Below are 20,820 nucleotides of genomic sequence, written 5' to 3' on the forward strand. Positions count from 1 at the left end.
CTTGGAGACTGGCTATGCCCTTTGCCATCTGTCCAGGAGGAGGCTGTACTGCCTCTCCCTCCTGTCCACAGTGTGTTTGGAAGTCGCACCTGAACACAGGGTGGAGAATATAACCATACAGCCAGAGCCTGCCCCGGGAAGAATTTCCTTAAGCCAGGAGTTAATTCGGGATGCGCAGGGTTGGCCTCAAACCCAGGCACAGGGCTAAGCCTTACCTCCCCCAGCATCGCGGTGGAACATGGCCACGTCGATGTCCGTGGGGCCGGCATGAGCCAGCAGGCTGTGATCTAGGGCTGAACCCTGACGTGCCGTCACGTTGTCTCTGCAAGACAGGAGGCCCCAACAGTCACAGCAGCAGGAGCCCCTGGCTGTGCCCGTGTGCTCCCGGCACCCCGGAGCCCCGCACCGCTCCCTACCTGAGGTATGCCCGCTGGCTGGAGTGGGTGCGGGCAGAACGCACGCTGCTCACCGACGAGATGGTGGAGGCTCCCAGGGTGATGCGGATGAGGCCGCTCTCCTCAAACAGCGCTGTGTTGTTGTAGGCGTTGGGGCCCTTGCGAAGCGAGGAGAGGGCACGTGCCCTGTAAGGAGGTGCCGCAGCAACCCAGGGGATGACCTCCCCACCCGCACCTGCCATACCCCTGGGGAAGTGGGGACGTCTCCACCAGCTCCTGTCCCACGCAAGCAGCCTGTCCCCAGACCCCTGGGCTGCTCCTGCTCTCACCCACCTGCGTGTTCCTCGTGGCCTCCTCGCTCTGCCCCTTCTTGCCAAGGCAGGCCAGCTTCCAAGCCTCCCGCACCTCCTCATTCAGCACACAGAACAGGACCAGCACAGATAGGCCCTGCAGGGAGAGATGCCATGAGAGACAGTCCCTCGCTGCTGGCTGACCTGCTCACCCACAGTGCCAGCACCAGGACAGTCCCTGGCTCCTCCAGAGCCCAGCGTGTCCCCCTGGGTGGCCACCAGTACTGGGCTGCACCAAAGAGCCCCCCAGTGCCGATACGTGCTAACCCGCATGGTGATCATGGGTGAGGGAGGAAAGGGGGGGGCGTTGTCCTGGCTGGCAGTGGCCAAGGAGCAGCTGGCAGGGTCCCCTATAGCACCACCAGCCAGTGGCAGGAGGTCTTCAGGGTGCTGCTGTGGGTCATATCTGGAGTGTCCGACACCTCCTTTGCAAGCTGCTCTCTTGTTCTGCCCTCTGAGAGCATGGAGACCCCTTCCCTCCAGAGATGGTCCTTGCTGCCCCTTCCTGTCACTGCCGAACCAAGCGCCTTGCAGCCACCTCCGGCTCCGTGCCACCACTCACAGCAGGCACAGCAGAGAGGACTGGCAGGAGTCACCTGCTGCCGCAGTGGTGACAGCAGAAGGGACAAGGAGCCCAGCAGGACACTGGGGCTCAGCGCAGGGCACCCACTCTCCACAGGTGGCCGTGGTGACCACAAGAACGCTCTCCTGGGCTGACCCGTGCCCTCCCTTGGCAGAGGTTGGGCAGTTACCTGGAGGCTGCAGAGGACAGTGTAGAGGTAGTGGAAAGCCAGGACACTGTTGTTGACAGCCAAGAGGCCAAAGAGCCAGGTAGTGCTAATAACTAGAAGCAGAACAAAGGAGCTCCGTAACGTCATGCTGGAGAGAGAGAGACAGACAGACAGGCACACAGACACACACCAAGAGGTTAGTGTGTATTGTTAATCTACAGTCTAGTGCTCACAGACAGAGATCCAGAGGGGAGAAGCGTGCTCCTGCTCAGCCCTCCCTGCTGTGCCCAGCACTGCAGGCACATCCCCACACAGCAGTTCAGCTGCCCCTGACTCCCAGGCTTTCCCTTCTGGATCACACATGGCAAACACAGGGGCTCAAATGACACGGGTCATTTGGAGCCACAGAGAGCTGAGCCAAGCTCCCAGGCTGGCCCAAGAGGGAGTGGGGAAAGGTCTCAAGGAGCATGGAGGAGAGGAAGAAGCAGGTGCTGAGAGTCGACATGGGCAGTGTTGAATCCAAGCAGACACAAGGGGTGGCTGTGAGGGCAGGTGGTGAAGGGGTACAGGCTGGTGGGCCAGCATGGAGATGGAGATGTAGGAACAAAAGGAAAGGACAAAGTTTAGGAAGGGTTAATGTGGTTGGCAGGTGTGGGAGAGGATAGTGGCTGCAAGGCTGACACTGATGCACAGAGGGACACTCTCCGATGGTGGAAGAGGGAGGATGGCCACTGAAAATGCTAAACACCATGAGCCACAGGAGCTCTGCTGGGAGTTTGGCCACTAATACTCACAGAACCGATTTCTTCTTGGTCTCCTTTTGGCCTGGGGAACAGGACATCTTGGCCACAAGCAGGAACATGACCCCATTCATCTGAAAGTGTTGGCACTGATTAGAAGTTGTGCCAAGGGCCGTCTCTGACCTGACATCTCCAGCGCAGAGCATGGGCAGACTCCAGGTCTGCCAGGCCCATCCAAACATTCCCTCCTTTCCCCTTCATGCCCAAGCCATGGCCTCCCCCAGGTTTGGCTGGAGCAAGGAGGGACAGAGAGAGGGCCTCTAACTGAGGAAGGAGAGTACAGAGAACGGGGCAGGCAGTGGGCAGCCAAGGAAGGGGCAAGTGCCCATGGTGTGGGGAAGGGAGGCAGGAGAGAGCTGTGGGTGAAACAGGACAGGGTTTTACCACAATGACGACAGTAATGGGGCCTGCAAAGCTCCAGACCAGCTTATCATGAATGGAAATCCAGCAGAAGTCAGGGTTTCCGTAGCCCTCAGGATCCAGGCCAACGGCCAGCCCTGCAGGAGGAAGGGAGAGGTCAGATCCAGACCCAGCAGCCTTGGGACTTGCCCAAGCCATGTCGATCCCATCCCAGCACTGAAGGCCGTGAAGGGGCTCTATCCCTGCTCCTTGCCCTGTGCAGAGTCTTCCCTGCCACAGGGGAAAGAGCCAGCACTGCGAGCCCCAGCATCAGGGCCTTTACTGCCTTTTCTTCAGGTGTCCCTGACACAGCCCAGCCCAGCAGGCATTCACTGCCAGCCACAGGTCACCCAAGCATGCAAGCTTGGGAAACCAGGAGACCTTAAACACAAGCCCTGGGACAGCAGGAGCCCCATGCACATCAAACAAGCCATGGGGAGATGCGCCAAGGAATTAATTCTCCCCAGGACGCAAGACAACAGCCTTTGACACAGTCCGCAGCTGACCACCGCAGCACTGCTCGCTGCCAGCACTACTGGCCATGGCAAGCCCACCCTCAGCTCTCCCCACTGGGTAAGTGAGCCGGGCAACACCAGGGGATCAGGAGGCTGCTGAGAACTGTCGCTTTTGGCATGGCTGTAGGACAAGCTGCTCTTACCTGTGATGATGGCGGGCACTCCCCAGCCGATGGCATAGTAGAAACGCATGGCCCCAAAGTTGACATTGCGGGCTTCGGTCTGCATGCGGTAGATGTGGAGGCCCTGGACGAAGAGCCAGGCAAAGGTGGAGAGGAAGAAGCAGTGGAGAAGGATGGCAATCACAGTGCAAAGAAACTGGAGAGAAAAAAGTCACTCAGAGATGGTCCCACTGTGCCAACGCTAACTGCATCGTCCACGCCTCGCCCCCACCCCCACGGGTGCTCTTGTTCAAGCCCACAGACCTGGTTCTCAGTGCGGTTGATCCCCAGGAGAAAAAGCAGCTCAGAGAAGAAGAGGGTGACTGATATGTTGGAGTGGATGCCACGTGTGTTGGACTTGAGGCCTTTGAGGCAGGTCAGGAAGGAGAAGGTCAGCAGCAGAGCCACCAAGGAGAGGGACACCAAGGAATAGGTGACAATTGCCAATGTCTCCAGGTCACCTTCCAGTTGCTGCAGCAGCAGAGAACCAAAGGCAAATGGTGGTGTTAGGGGGAGATGTGGGAAGCCTGCTGAGCTCTCAGATTCTACTTGTGTCCCACAGGGAATTTTCTGCCTGTGCCCGCTTATTCTGGGACACGGTGGCTAACAGCCCCCGCCACCACCCCCAGCCCGAGGTTACCTCTCGGTGCGAGCTATCCATCAGAACTCCAAAGGTGCCAAACTGGGAGCACTGGCAGTGTACATGGGTGGTGTTTCTGTACACAAGCTCACAGTCCCTGGCTGTCCAGAAGCCGGAGGGGTTGGTCCTGCAGCCACCAAAAAGCAGAGCACACTTAGGAGAGAAGACAGGTGAGTGTGGTGTGTGGGGAAGGAACTGCAGAGAAGAGGGGCGATTGGCAAGGCTCTTCCACCAGCAACTGCACTCCCAATAGCTGAAGTGCTGGAGCCAGAGCCCTGCAGGGATCCTGCAGGGACCTATGCCCTCCCAGCAGGAATGAACTCCCTGGGAGAAGGCAGAAACCTCCATGTCCAACTGCTGCCCAGGCACACAGCCTGTCACGATGAGGGAAACTCGGGGAACAAGGAGGTGCCTGGGGAAAGCAGCTAAAAGAGAGTGGCCCAGCCGTGCTCAACTCACGGGTTGGAGTGGTTCCACTGGACACAGAGAGGTTTGCTCCTGTTGGCCGTCTCCAGCAGATGAAATTCCAGCACGAGAGGGGTGTCCAGGGGCCCCCGCAGGAAGGTGTGATTGCTGAACACAGACACACTCACGATGGGGGAGTTCATCACAGGATTCCTGGGGAGCCTGCAAGGAGCAACTGAGCTCTACCATCACCGTGCCTGGCAGCTGCAGCCCTCCAGGGACTTCCCAGATGCCCTGCACTGACATCTCAGAAGGAACAGCCCAGCCCACACCAAGGGGTTGGGAAACACGGGGCAGAGCAATACCAAGGTGAGGAACAGGCAGAGCACTGCAGGACTGTCTGGCTGGGAACCAAACCCAAGCCATTCCAGACAGACTCAGCAACTGCTGGAGGGAACAGAGCAGAGTCCAGCCAGCCTCTCTCCACTGGTGCTTCTGGAGGACAAAGGGGAGGAGGATGTACCTGACGCTGCGGCGATCCACCTGGTAGCGTGCAGGCAGCAGCCCACCCAGAGTGCGGTACATGATGAGGATGATCACAGTGAGAGCGGGCTCGGGGTCCGGCAGCACCTGCCTCGGGGAGGAGTTCTCCACAGTGTAGTTCCCTTCGCCCCCAGCCAGCGTGGGCACTGCCGTGGGGGCAGCTGAGGCACACAATGGGGTGGTGAGAACAGACACACACATGCTGCTCTGAAGGCAACTCGTGAGGCCATCAGGAGCCTTTGGGATGTGGTGAAGTCAGAAGCTCCAAGCTCTCAGGGGTGACTTGTGGACCTCTGACAGAGCCAGGTCTCAGCAGGGGTACATGCAGACTAGACGACCTTTAAAGGTCCCTTCCAACCCAAACCATTTTATGATTCTACATCTTCCCTGCCGGCCGCACCCACCCATGCTGTTCCTTGAGTGACGCTCACATGCTCACCTTCGGCTTTTGGGGGGCTCAGCACCGACAGCGGCAGCACAACGTGGGTGTGGGGGTCCCAGGCGGGCTGGCCCCGGAAGAGGCTGCTGTGGTAGCGAGGGTAGCGCCGACGGATGTGGGAGTGGTTCTCCATGCGATCGATGCTCAGCACTATGGAGGAGCGAGGGAGTGAAAGTCAGCTCTAGGAAGGCCACCTGGAGAGCAACCATGCTCCAGGGCACCCCATGTTTGAAGTCACTGGCAAAGGGACTGTATGAGCCACAGGCTGGGTTGTGGACATCTCCTGTGTTTGGGTATGACATGAAATCCCAGTACCCACAGTGCTCCTTCCCAGCCCGTATCCTTGCTCTGCCGTAGGGCAGACTACTTCTGCCGCTGAAGTCAACGGCTTTTTCGCTAGAGACTGGGAGATTACTGGGAGCGGGCAGCACAATCCTGGCTCTGCTGTCTCTCGGTGGTGTGTCAGCTACTCCAGGAAAAGATAGGACCAGGACATCTCTCAAACACCTCCCCATGTTTGAAAGAGCCACTAAGGACGTTATCAGCACCCTTGCTAATGTGAAGTGAGAAAAGGACAGGGTGTGACAGAGGAGTGGTTCTGCACCACCCCAGCCAGGCCCCACCATCAGCCAGCTCCTACTCACTGATGTTGGGGGTGACGACGCCGACGGGGTTGAGGTAGGTGAGTTTCATGTTGCTGGCCAGCGTGCCCGAGTAGTCCCGCAGCTGCTCCATGAGGCTGGCGCTGCCGTGCTCGCTGTGCGGCAGCATGGCCCAGTGCTCCCGGTTCTCAGGCGCCAGCACAGAGCTGCCTGCGCGCAGCAGGTTCTGCATGGGAGAGACACGCGGGCGTGAGGGAAGCACTGCCTTTGGGCCCTGTCCTGACCACGTCAGGCTGCAGCACTGTGCTCTCTGCACAAGGACTTGGTGAAGAGGGCTACTTTCTGCTATGATGGGCCCCCAACCATCAACGTTTATCAAGCAGTGTCCTACAGAGACATCTTCCCTGCACCCCTGCCATGAGGGACTTGCAGCCAGCAATAAGGCCTCCCTTTGCCTTCCCAGGCTGAGGAAACTGGATCTCTGTCTCTCCTCATCCACCCTGTGCTCCAGCCCTGACCACGCAGCTGACCATGGGTCTCGCTCCTGTGTGCCAGTATCTGTGTGGCACTGGGGAGCCCAGTGCTCCTGACGTGGTCTCACAGCATTCTCGATCCCCTCAGAGACCCAGGCTCAGGGTGGTTGATAAAAAGAAGCACCATCAGAAGCGACTCTGATCTGGGGGAAGGATTCACCTCATTGAAGTGGGCGTCCTGTGTGGCTGTCAGCCCAAAGCCACGCTGCCGGCTCTCAAAGGCCATGAGGCGCGACAGCAGGCGGAAAGTGATGTGCACGTCATTGCCAAAGTAGTGGTCCATGTGGTCTGTCACAGCCCGGAGCCGGTGGGCCAGCTTCTTGGCTTCAATTGTGTTGAGCTCAGTCTCATTCCTTTCTAAGCCCTCCAGCTGCCAGAGGGGAGAAAGGAGGGGATTAAACAATTAAGCAAGTTCCTCACTGGGAAACTGGGATGCTGCAGGCCCCACTGGACCCAGAGATGATTTCTGAAACCATGGCACAAGCCACGGACACTCACAGTGGTGGTCACTAGAACAGGGAGCACCTCTGGCAGACAACCAGCCTCACCAGGGTTTGCACTGGCCCAGCTAAACCAGTGCTGTACATGACAGAGGCCAAGGAGACGAAAGGACAGGGCAAGCATTTACTGACACTAGATGAAGCCCAGAAACTCTCCTGGCTTCAGTTACAATTCAACATAGGTGAGATGCAAGTGTTCAAAAAACTTGCCTGAATATTTCAAAGGGATTGGTCACTAAGAGTCTGGGGGCTACGGATGTCCCCACAGAGCAGACATCCCACCAGCTTCGAACAATTCAGCCCTGCTCAGGGTCATTTGTTTTCCTATCAAACACTGGGGCAGGACACAAGTCATTTCTGATGGGGACACTCAGATTAGATGAAGCCAAGTGAACTTCAGCTCAGATCAGTGCTCCCACAGCATGGCTTTGTGGCAGGAGAGGAGAAGAGAAAGGTGTTGAGCACTGTGGCAAGGCCCTCTCCTACTCTAGGTGCCCATGGGGAGCTGAGCTCTCTGAAACCTGGCTGTGAGCCCTTGTTCATATGGCTCCTGCTCTGTCAGGGCTGCAGAGCCGAGAGGATTACCAGCATGGAGAGCTCCTTGAAGGCAGGTGAAGTGCAGTTGAAGAGATCTGGCTCCAGCCAGCCCTTCTCCTCATCACAGTGTCTAACAGCTGCACCTAAAACCAGGAGGAACGGCATGTCTGAAATTCAGCACGATACATGGCTCCCCTGCATCCCCCCAGCAGGGACCCCCTGCACTCGCTAATCCCAAAGAGCAGCACTGGCAAGCGATGGGGAGGGCCTGTAACACCCCAGGGCTGTCCTCCTGCTTTGCACCAGTGCAACCCCTTCCACCCTTGGTCTGCATCACCTTGGCAAGCTGTTGCCATCCCCTCCCTCCAGGAGCTGGGTTCCTATGTGTGCTTCTGGGCTGCATCACGCCAGGTGCCATCACACAGAATTGCAAAGAGGAATAAGCGACTTGGCAGGGCTCAGGCTGGAGAAGCCTCCGGTTCCTGGTGGGGATGTGTCTGTGTCCTCAGGGCACATCTGACCCTAAACTACTGAAGCCCATGCAGCTCTAGACATCCCCTGGCTGACAGCCTGCAATGCCTGCTGAAGTCCTGCCTCTCTCTACAGGTCAAAGTCACCCCAGGAGGAAAACCACCCTGCTGTGGGGCTGGCAAACCCACCCCAGAGACAAGCCCCTGCAGTCGAGTGGGATGAAGGACCCCCCATCCAGCAGTGTGGGTTCAGTACCCAGCACAAGACCCCAGTCCCAGGCTGGGGCCCAAGCACTACTGCACAGCAATGGAGATACCAGCAACGAATGGGATCAGCTGTTAATCACCACCAAAAGCGCTGCTAAACCTGACACAGAGAGCAGTGTCCTGGGCCAGGGGTGCCACCACGTACACTTCGAGCAAGAGGAACCTGGGCAGCCCCAGTGTACCCGGTAGGACTGTGGACCAGGCCCTCCTGGGGATGGTACCAGGGCACAGGAGCCCACCCATGTGCCCATGGCTGGGAGAGCACAGCAGCACGGCCAGGGTGGGGAGAAATTGCCTGGAGCAGTAAAAGCCTCAGTAACCAGCATCCCCCCTCCCACCATCTCTAGCTCCTAGCTGTCCTCCCCAACCACCTTTCCCCCAGCTGCAGAAGCACAGGGACCAGTGCCATTGCAACTAGGGAGCAGGGAGAACAAAGAAACTTCCATGCTGCTGGCCTTCCCCTGGCAGAGAAAGAGATCAGCTCAGCTGCAGATCTGGACAGGATCCGGCCTCCAGATCCCTCTGCCTCCCTCTGCCTGGCCGGCAGGAGGAACGGGACCTCATGCTGTGCATGCTCATCAGTTCCTGCCCCTGCCCTGCTGCCCCCAGCTCAAACAGCTCCCCCCTTCCTCCACCCCATGGCCATTCCTCCATGGCCTCCCTACCCATTGCTCACCACCAGCTCCTTCCCCTCCCAGCCAAAGCAAGCAGGTACCGGCCCGGGAAAGCCAGCATCCATCCCGGCTGGGGAGCAGAGCGTGGACCCGCCCAGAGCCAACGCTGCAGGCTCAGGACAGTGGGTGGCAGGGGCTGCATGCAGCTGCAGCCGGGTTTGTGTTGGTTAGTGTGCTGGGAGCAGGGAACAGCGTGTAGGAGCGGTGAGGCCAGGCAAAGCGTTGGGAAGACACTCGGCAGCTCCAGAAGCAGTGGGGAAAGCACAGGGGTGTGCAGGGTGCCAGGCAGGGAGCAGGGAGGGAAAGCCGTGTGGTGCAGCCCTTACAGCACAGGGGGAAGGAGATGGGAACAACCTTACCTGCACCCCTCAAGCCTGAGCACGGAGGGCGAGAGAACCGGGGAGAGAAGCGACAACAGTTAGGAGCCGAACCTGCCTCCTCCTGGGGCGAACGGCTGGAGAAGGACATGGTTTGTATTGTCCCCTGGGGCTTGCGCTGCCCTACAGTCCCAGACACCCTGCTCACACCTCTGCCGTCACCAAGGATGGCCTCCTCCAGCTCGGGACATTGGCTCCTACCCAAGACACGCACCTAACGGCATGCTGTGCACTGCTCCCCTCGCAGCACACACCAAGGATGAGGCCAGTGGAGCCACCACAAGGTGCCACGGGTGCCGAGCTGCCGTGCCAGGCCTGACCCCAGCCTCAAGCCTGCTGAAACCAAGAATCAGCAGGGAGAAGGTGGGGATCGAGGCCAAGGGAACAGCACCACCTCAGGGCTGGGTGATGGGCCTAGACCCCACAATCTGTTCCCAGCCCGAGCCCCATGGCTAGCCCCCTCTGCTCTCCCTGAGGCTGCAGTATTTTCTCCTCCAACTTCCTTCTCCCAGCCCTCAAGCCCAGCTAAATGGGACTGGGACAGCACAAGAACAGTGACATTGCTACGGCTGCTACAGCCCCTGGCAGGATAGCCAGGCTGCCCCCTCCCCTCCCCATCACATCCCCCACTCACCCAAGGAGCCTTTGGGACACAGCACCGCAGCCGAAAAGCCAAACTTGGTCTGGGGCCACCACACACCCGCCTTCAGGCTTTTGGGGCAGCCATCATAGAGCACTGTGGAGACACACACGCCAAGGGGCTGGTCACTGGGGGCAGCACCCCATGGCAACAGCTCCCCACCATGCCCACACTCACCCTCGCAGCCGCTGGGCGTCACCTCGGCAAAAGGGCTGTCACAACTATTGCACTGGCGCCCGATGACCCCGGGCCGGCAGTGGCACCGGCCTGTCTCCTTGTCGCAGGAGCGTGAGGTGGAGCCCACAGGGTAGCAGTCGCAAGGCAGGCAGGTGTCGCTGCCTTTGGGGCGGTAGTGGAAGTCCTAGAGGGGAGATGGGGACATCCATCAGACAGCCCATTGGGACAGCACCCAAGGCCAACGCCTGGGGAACCACTGGAGTCAGGACAGAGAAGGGCCAGGCTCTCCTGATTTGCAAGCACCCCCACTGCCCCCATTGTCACTGTGCTGAGGCAGGAGGGCTGCACAGAAGAGCTGAGTAGGGATCCAGCCCAGAAGTGGGCACACAAAGTAGGGCCCTAGGCAGCTGCCAGGCCTTTGGAGGGGACAAGGAACAGCATCAAGGACAAGCAGGGCTCCAGGCAAGCCATGGGCCATGTCCCCATGGGCACAGCTGCCCCTCACCTTGCAGTGGCATTGCCCGTTGGTTTTATTGCAGTCAGGGTCAAAGCCCTTGTTCACATCACAGTTACAGGGCCCACAGGTGGGATTCCCCCACCAGCCCTTCGGACACTGCTGGTCCATCCTAGGGAAAGAAACATCTCCGCTGTTACAACAACCAAATCCCCCAGGCCTTCTCCTCCCACCAGCCCAGCTGCTCAGTAGCTCCAAGGAGCCAGGTGGCACTGAGAGGTCCCTGGTCATACAGACGGGATGAAAGGGCAGCATAGAACCAGGCACGGAGGCCACGGCCCTGCCCAGTGCCCCACATCTCACCTGTGCTCACAGTACTGCCCGAAAAAGTTCCCTCCGCACTCGCACACGTAGCCCAGGGGTGAGCCTGGCTTGCGGCGACACACCGACTTGTTCTTGCAGGGGTTGAGGTGACACACATCCACGCAGTCCCCTCCATAGTACCCTGAGGTGTGGACAGAGAGCACCATCTAAAGCAAGCACCTTCCCCCTGAGAGGTGCCAAAGCACCAAGGAGTGGATTCAGGGAGCTCAGGAGAGATTCTGCCCTCCAGAAAAATTAATGTCTCTGGCAGGGATGAGACTTGCCCAAGGGATGGACAGGAGAGCAGTCACAGGCCAGGAGAGAGCAGGAGAGGAGAGGGGAGGGGGGAGAGAAGACAGAGAGGTGTGGAGATCAAAGGGGTAGCAGGGTGCTGCAGGCCTTACCTGGCTGGCAGACACAGGAGTAGCTCTGCCACTCGTCTTTGCAGACGCTGTTGGCTGGGCAGGGGCTGGAGTCGCAGGGGCTGGGCACGCTGCAGCCAGCCTCGACCCGCAGGGCATGGCTGGGCTTGGGCAGCACAGCCCCGGTGACGCTGTCACCCAGTCGCACACCCTGCAACGCAGGTGACAAATTCACAGTGAAGCCAGGACAGACACGCGAGGCTTCAGCCCTCCAGCCCTCCACAAACCCTCACGGGCAGCCGCCCCTCCTCACCCCTGCTGCATTGATTTATGGCTGCCCCACAGCACCTCAGAGCCTTGAATGCTCAGAGAAGGAGTGTCACCAGCAGGATGGACACTGGCAGCAGCTGCCAGGCCTGTGTTTCCACCCCTCCCTGTAACAGACCCGCTGGAAAGGGAGAAAGGGAAGGCTCAGAGCAATGGACTCACCTGTATGCAGCCCCTCAGCCCGTTCTGCACCTCACCAGAGCCCAGGACTCCCCCCACATGCAGATGTTTCACCTTCAGGCCATGCAGTTCATTTCCGACAACCACTGTATCCTGCAGAAGGAAAGGAGTAACATGGGGCAATTGGCATCAGCCCTGCCCCAGCCCCTCTGAGGGTGCAGAGGCCCATCCCTTCCCATGTATGCCAAGCATCCCCCACAGTTCCTGTCCTGGTGCCGGGGTCTAAAGCAGCACCTACCTGATAGAGCCCAAAGTCCAAGGTGAGGGTGATGACGTAGCGTGAGTCTCGCCCGCTGTGGACGTCCCGCAGCTCCAGCTGGAGGTCATGCCATCTCCCATCACTGAGCTGCAGCTGGTCCAGAAGGAGGCTGGTGCTGCGCCCGGACCCCCTGCTCACCATGAAGGAGAGCAGGCCCCCAGCCAGCTGCAGAGAGGGAACCAGCAATGGCAGCAGTGAGCAAAGGCCTCACCACTCTGGCTGCCTCCCACCTACCCTCCCTCTGAGCATGGGGAGGGAAACCCAGCCCTGCTAAACACCTCTCCCCGCAACCACCCTCTGCTTCGGCTGGAGTCAACATGGAAGGCAGGGTCCTCCTGCTCTCCTGGGGCAGACGGCAGTAGAGGCTGGGGCATGGTGCTGCAGCTGAGGCTGCGGCCCTACCTGGCAGAGCAGGGTGGTGTACTGGCCAGCATGGGCTTGCAGAAGCACCCCATCTGCCTGGCGTGTCCGAAACGCCAGCCCCAGGTACCACGGCACTGAGATCTTCACATCTGTCTTGAAGTCCCAGGTCAGGACACTGTTGCCCTGGAAATAGTGGGCATGGTGCATGGCTGGAAAGGAAAGTGGAGGTGAGGAGAAGGAAGGGGCACTACACAGGGAACACTAGATGCAGGGACAACAGAGATAGTTCATCTCACATGGACCCCTTACTCTGCTTCCACAGCAACTCCAGCACAGTCTTACACATACCCACCCTGCCCACGCCCAGCAGCGCCCGCTCACTCACGGTGGCGGCAGTCTTTGCCCCCGAAGCCAACAGGACAGAGGCAGGAGTAGGTCCCCCAGCTGACAGAGCAGGTGCCACCGTTCTTGCAGGGGCTGGAGTCGCAAAACGTGTGCTTGGCATGGCAGCCTGGAGGTATCAAAGTCACCCATGTCAGCCTTGACCTGCTCACCACCTCCCCCAGCCCACACAGAGAGGCACCACTGCCCGCCAGCCCTTTCCCTGGCTGCCAGAGGGGCAAGCCCAGCTGCTCAGTCTCTCCACACGGGCCCTGCATGCTCAGGGATGAGGGTCAAGGCTGTTGCTGCTCCTTATGCCAAAACAAAGACAGTGCAGAGCTGGACTGACTACCTAGCATCTCTCAGACAGGCCAGCTCTGCAGGCTCTGCACTTGGGATCAGGGGGCATTCCCAGAACATTAGCCAGGGTGAGGACCGGCTCATTTAGGGGGATCTGGAGGCCCTGTTCTCCAACAGGAGGCTGTTCAGCTCCAGTTGTGCTGCCATGATGCTGTTACAGCCTGGCAGTGCTGCTGCATGAGCAGAAGAGAATTCCCAGGGCAGGGGCTGGCAGGAGCAGAGGCACTGGTACCTGCAGCAGTTCCGTTGTTGGCGATGTAGGAGGCCAGGTCGATGCGTTTGCTGTCGATGTACAGGTCTCTCATGCATCCCACAAAGTCCCGGTGAGTGACAGGGAAGTTTTCCGGCAGGTTGGGGACCCCTCCAAGGAGCAAGGGACCTGTGAGGTCCAGGGACCTAGAAGGACAGAAGCCCAGGGCTTTAAGAGCTACAGCAACCTTGGGCCAGCCAGCTGGCTCCCCAGCACAAGGGAACAGGCACACACAGCCAAGGTCCCAGATGTGAAGGGGTGACTCCACAGGGGACCCAAGTGCCCTGGTCCTCTCCACACAGCAGCTGTGCCCAGCGGTCTCCGAGGAACTCACTTCTTTGAGCTGGTCTGCACACCCTCTGCAGCACAGGAGTAGTTCCCGATCTCGCTGCCGAACTGCAGGGCCACCGAGGCATCACATTCGTCCACTGTCAAGATGGCCACCTTGTCCTTGGAGGGGCCCTGCACCACCCCCAGCGCGCTGAGCTTGGGCTGAAACCGAACACAGGGCATTAGCAGCACATGTGCCACCAGACCCAGGCACCGAAGGGCTCTCTTGACAGCAGGGAAAGGGCCTGAGCACGGCCCAAGCACTGCTGCGCTGCTGGAGGTGTGAGCAAAGCAGGAAGGACCTCTCCAGCTGAGCCCAGCGAGCAGTGCCAGAGATGGACACGGGCAAGGACACTGTGTGGAGTGCATTCCTGCAACTGCCGAGTGCAGTCCTGAGGGTCAATTTCCCCCTGCACCCAGCTGGCTGTCTGCTCCACTACACCCATCCCCAAGGGCTGAAAACCACCTCTACCTTCTCTCCACAGCCTCCCCCATAGGGAAGAGCCAGACAACAGGAGATCCACAGCCACTCACTCACACTTCACGGGGAGGGAGAGAGACCCATGTGTACGGGGAGACAGCTGGGGCACACATACCTTGTTGTAGTAGTGGAGCTGCAGTGTGTGCCACTGCCCATCACTCACACCCCCTGGCAGGTAGGGGCTCACCACTGTGCTGGACTCTCCTGCGGAGACAGGGATGACGGCATGCTGAGGGAAGCCAGACAGCCCTCAGATGCGCCTGCCCCTCCTGCAGGCACCAAACCCACCATGCTGCCAACGGCCTCGTGCAGGGAGAGACAAGGCCTTCAGGGAGACAAGCTCTGCCTGCTGGCCTCTGCCTGCTGCAGCCTTGCAGCAGGAGCGAGGCAGCGGGAATCGCAGCCCTAGGACCAGCAGCCAGCACCCTGGGGTAGTTCCTCTGTCCAGGCCAACTGCCAGGGTGCCCTGGCACCGTGCATCTGGCCCCTTGCCAGTCACTCACTGCTGGGCCTTGCCCTGAAGAGACCAGTGCAGCCAGAGTAGTAGCAGGATGGCCACCAGGCACTGTGTGCAGAGGAGAGGGGAGGAGAACTGGACCCAGGGCTGGAGGGAAGCCCCAGTTGTTAACATGAGGGCCTGGTTAACATGAGCTCCTGGCAGCTGATCCTCATACCCCTCAGGGCAGGCAGGATGGGCACAGCAACAGCACAAGGCAGCAGGGAATGAGCCTGAAAGCTAGCAAATGCTCGTCCCAGGAGGATCCTCCTCTCCAGACTGGCTCACGGCAAGGCAGGACATGAAGCTCAGTGACATAATGAGGCAGAACAGCAGTGGAGACCCCAAAATGTTTTGTCCTGGTTTGTGCTCACAACCCTCCTGCTGCACTTGCACTCCTAAGCCTAGGGAGGGTCCTGAGACACACATCCATCCCCTGTGCCATCCACTGATGCTCACTACCACCTCTCTCAACCCTGTCCCCCTTAGCATGGGCTCCATCCAGGGCAGCACCCTGCTGTCCCTGCTCAGTGCAGGCCTTCTTGCAGCTCCCACAGCACAAATCCCATGACAGGCAGGGCCGAGCCTACCTGTGGAGTATTTCAGCTGGACCTGCCCCTGGATGATCTCCACCGCCAGGAAGTCGTGTCTCTCATTCAGGCGCCCATTGTAGAGCAGGAGGCCGCTGGGCTCCACGGTGCTGAACCTGGGGTAAGGGAGGAAGCGGGAGGGCAGTGTGCGCACAAGGTTCACGTGGAGATCCCTGCCCTCCCATGGCACACACCAGCATCCCAGCACTGGGACAGGGTGAGACCCGTGCCCGGTCCTGGGTGCACGCCTAGCTGGGAAAGGGCTTGGAGCTTGATCCAGCAGATGTTTTGGGAGGATGGGGGCTTGGCATGGAGGCACAGAGATCACAGCAGGGAAGGGTAGAGGCACTGAAGGAAGGGATGAGCTGATGCCAGGGCAGACATGCCAGTGCGGATCCAGATCCCTTTGGCTAAAGGCACCAGGGAAGCCCCGTGGGAAGGCAAAGTCGGTAACGCAGGGGTCTGGAGAACATCGAGTCCTTGGACAGGCCCAGGGTGCACAAGAGCCACCAGAGCAGGGCCAGGTGAACTGGCAGGTGCTGGTGTTCATCAGAGGAAGGAGAGGACTCACGAGAGGGCGAGGGTGAGGTGGAAGCGTTGCCGCAGGCCCCGGAACATGATGAAGGATCGTGGCGGGAAGGAACGCGTGGACACCTCACAGAAGGGTGTCTCGAAGCCGCCCGCTGGGCACTGGCAGCGGAAGCCCCCGTCAGCGCCGTTGGTGCAGGTGCCGCCATTGCGGCACACGCCGGGCACGCAGCGCCCCGAGCGGCTGTCCACTTCGCAGTTCTCGCCTGGCGGGGAGCAAGACGAGAGGCTTGGGACATGTGCTGGCTGGGGGGCACACACGCAGTGGCCACCCATCCACTCCTTGCCCCGGGAGTGCAGACTTCAGCCCAGGTTTGGAGCAGGGCAGCCCAGGGGCAGGAGTTTTGGGGGCAGCTGGGGGCAGGTGAAGGATGCGACAACCCAGGTGTCACCCAGGTGTGAGTGACAGGCCTGGGACAGGCATCGCAGTCCTGGCTCTGGGGTGTGGGCATAGCCCAGCACCACTGAGCTCCCCTGCCAACAGCTATGAAAGTCTCACCCGCAGCACCAGGAGCGTCCTAACCCTGTGTGTAGGCTCTGACATAGGAGCAAAAGCCAAGTAGAAACCAGCCAGATGAGGGACACCAAACACCCTTGCACCTTGCTGGCATCGGTAATAGGGATGCCCCAAGCCAGCTCAGCAGTGCAGCGTACGGTGTCTGGCTAGCCCCATTCCCCACGCTGTCCCTGCAGCATGCAGGCAACCGCTCAGCTGCAGTCCTGCGCACCGGGCCCTGCTCCCATTACTTGCTTTGTGGCTCACAAGGAGGATGAGGAGACAGCATGAAGTGACAGGGAAACGAGCTCATTAACCCTTCTGCTAATGGCTGTTCACGCTTCAAATGCTGGGGGTTAATTACCACTGACTGCTTATCTCACCACTCTGCTTATCTCACCAGGAGCCACCAACAGGAAAGTGGCTCCAAGGCAGCCATCTGCTGCCAAGCTCCTTCCCAGCAGGGAGGGCAAGGCAGGGGCTCCCTCCCCAGTAGCCACAGGCCATCTTACCTCACTCCCAGACTGCAGTGGCCAGGCATGGGTATCCAAGCCTGTGAGGGACTTGTGGCAACAAGACACTGGCCAGTCCAGGGATCTTCCCCCCCCAGCTAGGACCAGATCTGCCTGGATCAGATCCTGCTTGGTAGGGCAGCTAGGCTCAGCCTCCTGTTTTGGGTGGGCAGCAGCTCACTCACTGCACATGGGGCCAGCGTGGGCTCCACACCTCTGCCAAACCAGGTGAAGACTGGCACAAGCTGAAACCAGAACCTCCAATCGTCCCAGAGCCCATCACCCCACTGGCATGGGGCAGGGCAGAGGACCCTCCTGTGCCCTAGCCTGACACCGTCCAGCTTGGTCCTCCTGCTCTGAAAAACGCTGGGAGGTGGTGACCAGGGTCCCCAAGAGCCCTCCATGCCATCTCCCTACAAGACAGATTTCTATGGCAACCTCAGCCCTGCACATCCAGCGCCATGGAAACACGGAGAGCTGGGAGCAGAGCCAGACCTCTGCAGGTAAAGAGGGGCTCCGACACCCCCCGCCCTGCTGGGAAGAGCACCCCACCATGGTGACAGCAATGCCAAGGGACCTGCTCACCTGTCCCCCTGTGGCCCCCCCGCCCCGGGCACTCACCGCTGAAGTGCTGGCGGCAAATGCATGTGTATCCCCCCTCCTTGCGGGTGCAGATCCCGCCGTTCAGGCAGGGGTTAGAGTAGCAGAGGTTGATCTCTGTTTCGCAGTAGTCCCCGGTGAAGCCCTGCGGGCAGCGGCACCGCAGGCCAGTGATGGGGTGGATGGGTCGAAAGAGGGTGGAGGGTGAGGCGATGAAGGGGGCTGAGCTGTCAAACTTGAGGACGGAGATGCACTTCATGTAGTTCTGGCAGGGCTCCCGCAAGCAGACGTTGTCGTCAAAGGGCAGCACCTCCAGCATGGAGGCACCTGTCAGTGCCATGCGTTTCATGTAGAGCTGCTCCTGAAGCTCCTCCGAGCTGAAGTAGCGCCCGCCCCGTGGTGCCAGGGCCGAGAAGCTGACGTTGAGCACTGTGCCGCCCACATCTGTGTCATTCTGGATGTTGAAGATGAAGATGTCCTCCTTGGGCGTCGCGAGCACGGTGGCCACCCCTTCCAGGAAGGTGGACAGCAGCGGGGAGAGGAAGCGCTCCTGCCACATGTTCTCTAGCCGCACCGTGATGCTGTTGGCCAACATGTCCTCTGTGATGATGATCACCCGCAGGACGCACTGGGCCGTCACGCTGTGGATCCCGTCTGTGGGAGGGAGCAGGGACACACTGCAAGTCTTTGCTGCTTGGAGGGTCTCCTCCCTCCCACCCCAGGGCAGAGCCCTGCACCCCAGGGCAGCCCCCAAAAGGACCCTGTCCTTGGCTAAGGAAGCTTGGAGCCACAGCCCCAGGGGTTAGCAGGTTGCCACCTGGGCTGGACGGGGAACAGTCAGTGTAGCTGCACCTTCTCCCTCCCCTCAGGCTCTCCACTGAGATAACTCTCAGGTTTCCTCCTTGTCTTGGATCTCGGCAGCAAACTGAGCTCTCAGTAACAAAGATGCTGGTGAGACTCGGGCAGAAGGAAGGCCCAGCAGGAGGCTGGGCAAACACAGGAGCCGATGCCAGGGCCCAGGGTGTTTTGCTTCCCCACTGCGCCCTGTCTGCCGCCCCCACACTGCCTTTCCCTGCGCTCTCCTCCTGCCATTTCCTTCCTCCTTCCTCCAGGGTCTCCAACGCTTTTGTGTTGGTCTCCCTGCTTCCCCCCTTCTCACCATCTGCTCCGCATCTCTTTCCCCCTCGGCCCATCTCCGGTTTGTTTAATTCCCTTTAATCTTTGTTTTTCTTGGAAGCGAGCTCCCTCCCCTTGGGACCCTGCACCACACGAGCGATCTCCCAGGCATGGATGCACACTTGGAGGGTGCCTGCCTGCTCTGTCCCAGAACCCTGGCCATTAGCAGCATCTCACCCCCACATTAGGCACACTCACGTGCCAGCAGCTCAGGCTGAAAGGGCACGGGCAGCACAGCACCAGCCCAGACAGGCAATGGCACAGCTCCCACTGCAGGACCCACCGCAGCAGCGATGTGATTTGAGGCCCCCTGCCCCATCTACCCCACTCCCAGAAACCCAACGGATCCCACTACCTTGCAGGGTCATACCCTGCTGCAAATTAGGAAATACTGGCCAAAATGGGAGCTGGACAAGACAGGCAGATGTGACCATGTTCCTAATTCCTCCAGGAAACCCTGCTACAAGCACAGGCAGGCACTCAGTGCCCCTCCCAGTGAGATGGAGACTGTAATTCCCCCAGCTGGGGACCTGTCAGGCAGCAAGCCCCAGAGCTTGCTCAGATCACACACCCGCTGGTCGCTTCCAGAGCACAACTGCCCCAGCCCATTCCCCGGCCTCACCACTTCACACTGCCCAAACACAAGTTGCCTGGCCCTTTGTTGGGGCTGTCGCTCTTCTCCCTGTCTGCCCAAGCAGAAGTCTGGGCAGTGGTTTTATTTTTCAGTCATTAACTCTTTCTTCCACATGACCCCAGTCAGTGGCTTTGCCAGGAGACACCCCACAAAGCAGCCTGCCAATGTTCCCCTCACTCAGGCACCTTTGATAGCAGCTTTGGCTGGGGCACCCAGGGGGGAGAAGCCTGCCTGCTGCTCCAGGACACCTGCTGTCTTCCAGTCCCCCTCCTTCTGGGCCCTCCACCCCCAGCGCAGGCTCCGTCAGGCAGAGCCAGCCTTCAGCATGGTGAAGCAAGGACTGCATCAACCTCTGTGGCCTCAGAAATGCCCGATGATGCTCATCAAGAACCTCACTGCTCCCAGTGAAATGGGGCAATCCATCTTCCAGCTCACTTCCAGCATCTCAACACCAGGCTGCCACCTGCTGTTCCCATCTCCCACCCCACATCCACCCGAGAGCCCCAAACCCCCAAGTTTCCTTGGAAACCTGGCTCTCCATCATCAAACAAAGACAACATTTACACCAGCACAACTCGATGGTGACACCCAGGACTATCCCTGGGTACCAAGCCTTGCTGTAACATCCTCTACACATGGCCAATAAGTGGCAAGCACAAGCCACCTCCTTCACCTGGGGACATTGGTTTCAGCCGCCTGTGCCTCCCTGCAGGCAAGGCCACCCGAACAATGGGCAAGGAGTTTCCTGGGACGCCTCCCTTTCCCCATGTGCCACACTGATCGCTGGGAGGTAAATCAGCTCTGCAGAGACAGCCTCTTGCATCCTCCCCTGGGCATCCATGTCAGGTTCAACACTCTGGGCCTCAATTTAAACACTGACATGGGAGATGGGCTTCTGAAAAGGCAGGCAGGAGGGTGGATCTCACTTCAGGGGAAAAGCAACTAAAGCAAAGATGCCCCCAGCACCACTGAGGGCAGGCCCCCCTCTGCCTCACTCCATCTCTCACCCATCCTCCAGCACATGCTGGTGTGGGCAAACCAGGCGCCCAGGGCTGGGCTGCTCACACGCTGCCCTTTCGCCTCGCAGCTGGAAAGCTGAAGGATGAGGCCTCAGCAGCTCTGGCTGTTCCCAGCCCAGGGGCAGCCACGTGGGTTATAACCAAGCACATTGGTGTGACCAACCCATTAGAAGGGCCCTGCGCGAAAGGTGCCACGATCCGATCTAGCCCACAGTGGCCCTGGAGGGACCACAGTGCATTACTGGTGCGAACATAGGAGAGCTGCTCATTTACTCACACACTGTAATCTCTGCCCCTCTCTCAGCCCAGGGTATGACACCACTTTGTGCTATTCAGAGAAGGTAGGGGACCCACAATCTTCAAGGTGACCCTGTCCTCAGCTGTGCAAAGGCATAGCACAGCCCCGTGCTGCCGCACCTCCCCTGCCCGCCCTTCCAAGTGGGA

General features: G+C 59.6%; 1 protein-coding gene across 5 annotated transcripts in view; it reads right to left on the reverse strand.

Moving 5' to 3' along the window:
• The window catches only part of CELSR3 (cadherin EGF LAG seven-pass G-type receptor 3), a 32,348-nt gene that overhangs the window by 3,049 nt on the left and 8,479 nt on the right, over positions 1 to 20,820 (reverse strand). For 2 of the 5 annotated variants that reach the window (XM_086470155.1, XM_086470156.1), the window contains exons 2-32: positions 17,569 to 18,201; positions 15,923 to 16,145; positions 15,352 to 15,467; positions 14,381 to 14,469; positions 13,789 to 13,946; positions 13,437 to 13,600; positions 12,849 to 12,974; positions 12,503 to 12,672; positions 12,080 to 12,265; positions 11,824 to 11,934; positions 11,377 to 11,545; positions 10,973 to 11,114; positions 10,661 to 10,781; positions 10,156 to 10,339; positions 9,973 to 10,074; positions 9,321 to 9,335; positions 7,599 to 7,693; positions 6,674 to 6,883; positions 6,023 to 6,206; positions 5,379 to 5,528; positions 4,920 to 5,100; positions 4,451 to 4,618; positions 3,992 to 4,118; positions 3,616 to 3,822; positions 3,334 to 3,508; positions 2,661 to 2,773; positions 2,271 to 2,350; positions 1,498 to 1,624; positions 729 to 842; positions 417 to 553; positions 216 to 322 (exon numbers count right to left, since the gene is read on the reverse strand). In XM_086470155.1, coding sequence (XP_086326281.1) covers positions 216 to 322; positions 417 to 553; positions 729 to 842; positions 1,498 to 1,624; positions 2,271 to 2,350; positions 2,661 to 2,773; positions 3,334 to 3,508; positions 3,616 to 3,822; positions 3,992 to 4,118; positions 4,451 to 4,618; positions 4,920 to 5,100; positions 5,379 to 5,528; positions 6,023 to 6,206; positions 6,674 to 6,883; positions 7,599 to 7,693; positions 9,321 to 9,335; positions 9,973 to 10,074; positions 10,156 to 10,339; positions 10,661 to 10,781; positions 10,973 to 11,114; positions 11,377 to 11,545; positions 11,824 to 11,934; positions 12,080 to 12,265; positions 12,503 to 12,672; positions 12,849 to 12,974; positions 13,437 to 13,600; positions 13,789 to 13,946; positions 14,381 to 14,469; positions 15,352 to 15,467; positions 15,923 to 16,145; positions 17,569 to 18,201 — 4,884 coding nt within the window. Of the gene's footprint in view, positions 1 to 215; positions 323 to 416; positions 554 to 665; positions 669 to 701; positions 843 to 1,497; positions 1,625 to 2,270; positions 2,351 to 2,660; positions 2,774 to 3,333; positions 3,509 to 3,615; positions 3,823 to 3,991; positions 4,119 to 4,450; positions 4,619 to 4,919; positions 5,101 to 5,364; positions 5,529 to 6,022; positions 6,207 to 6,673; positions 6,884 to 7,598; positions 7,694 to 9,320; positions 9,336 to 9,972; positions 10,075 to 10,155; positions 10,340 to 10,660; positions 10,782 to 10,972; positions 11,115 to 11,376; positions 11,546 to 11,823; positions 11,935 to 12,079; positions 12,266 to 12,502; positions 12,673 to 12,848; positions 12,975 to 13,436; positions 13,601 to 13,788; positions 13,947 to 14,380; positions 14,470 to 15,351; positions 15,468 to 15,922; positions 16,146 to 17,568; positions 18,202 to 20,820 lie in introns of all 5 variants that reach the window. The other 3 variants (XM_086470159.1, XM_086470157.1, XM_086470158.1) reach the window with 3 other exon arrangements.

Source organism: Leptosomus discolor, chromosome 9, assembly GCF_034619465.1.
Source record: "Leptosomus discolor isolate bLepDis1 chromosome 9, bLepDis1.hap2, whole genome shotgun sequence".
In the NCBI taxonomy this organism is placed as follows: Eukaryota; Metazoa; Chordata; class Aves; order Leptosomiformes; family Leptosomidae; genus Leptosomus; species Leptosomus discolor.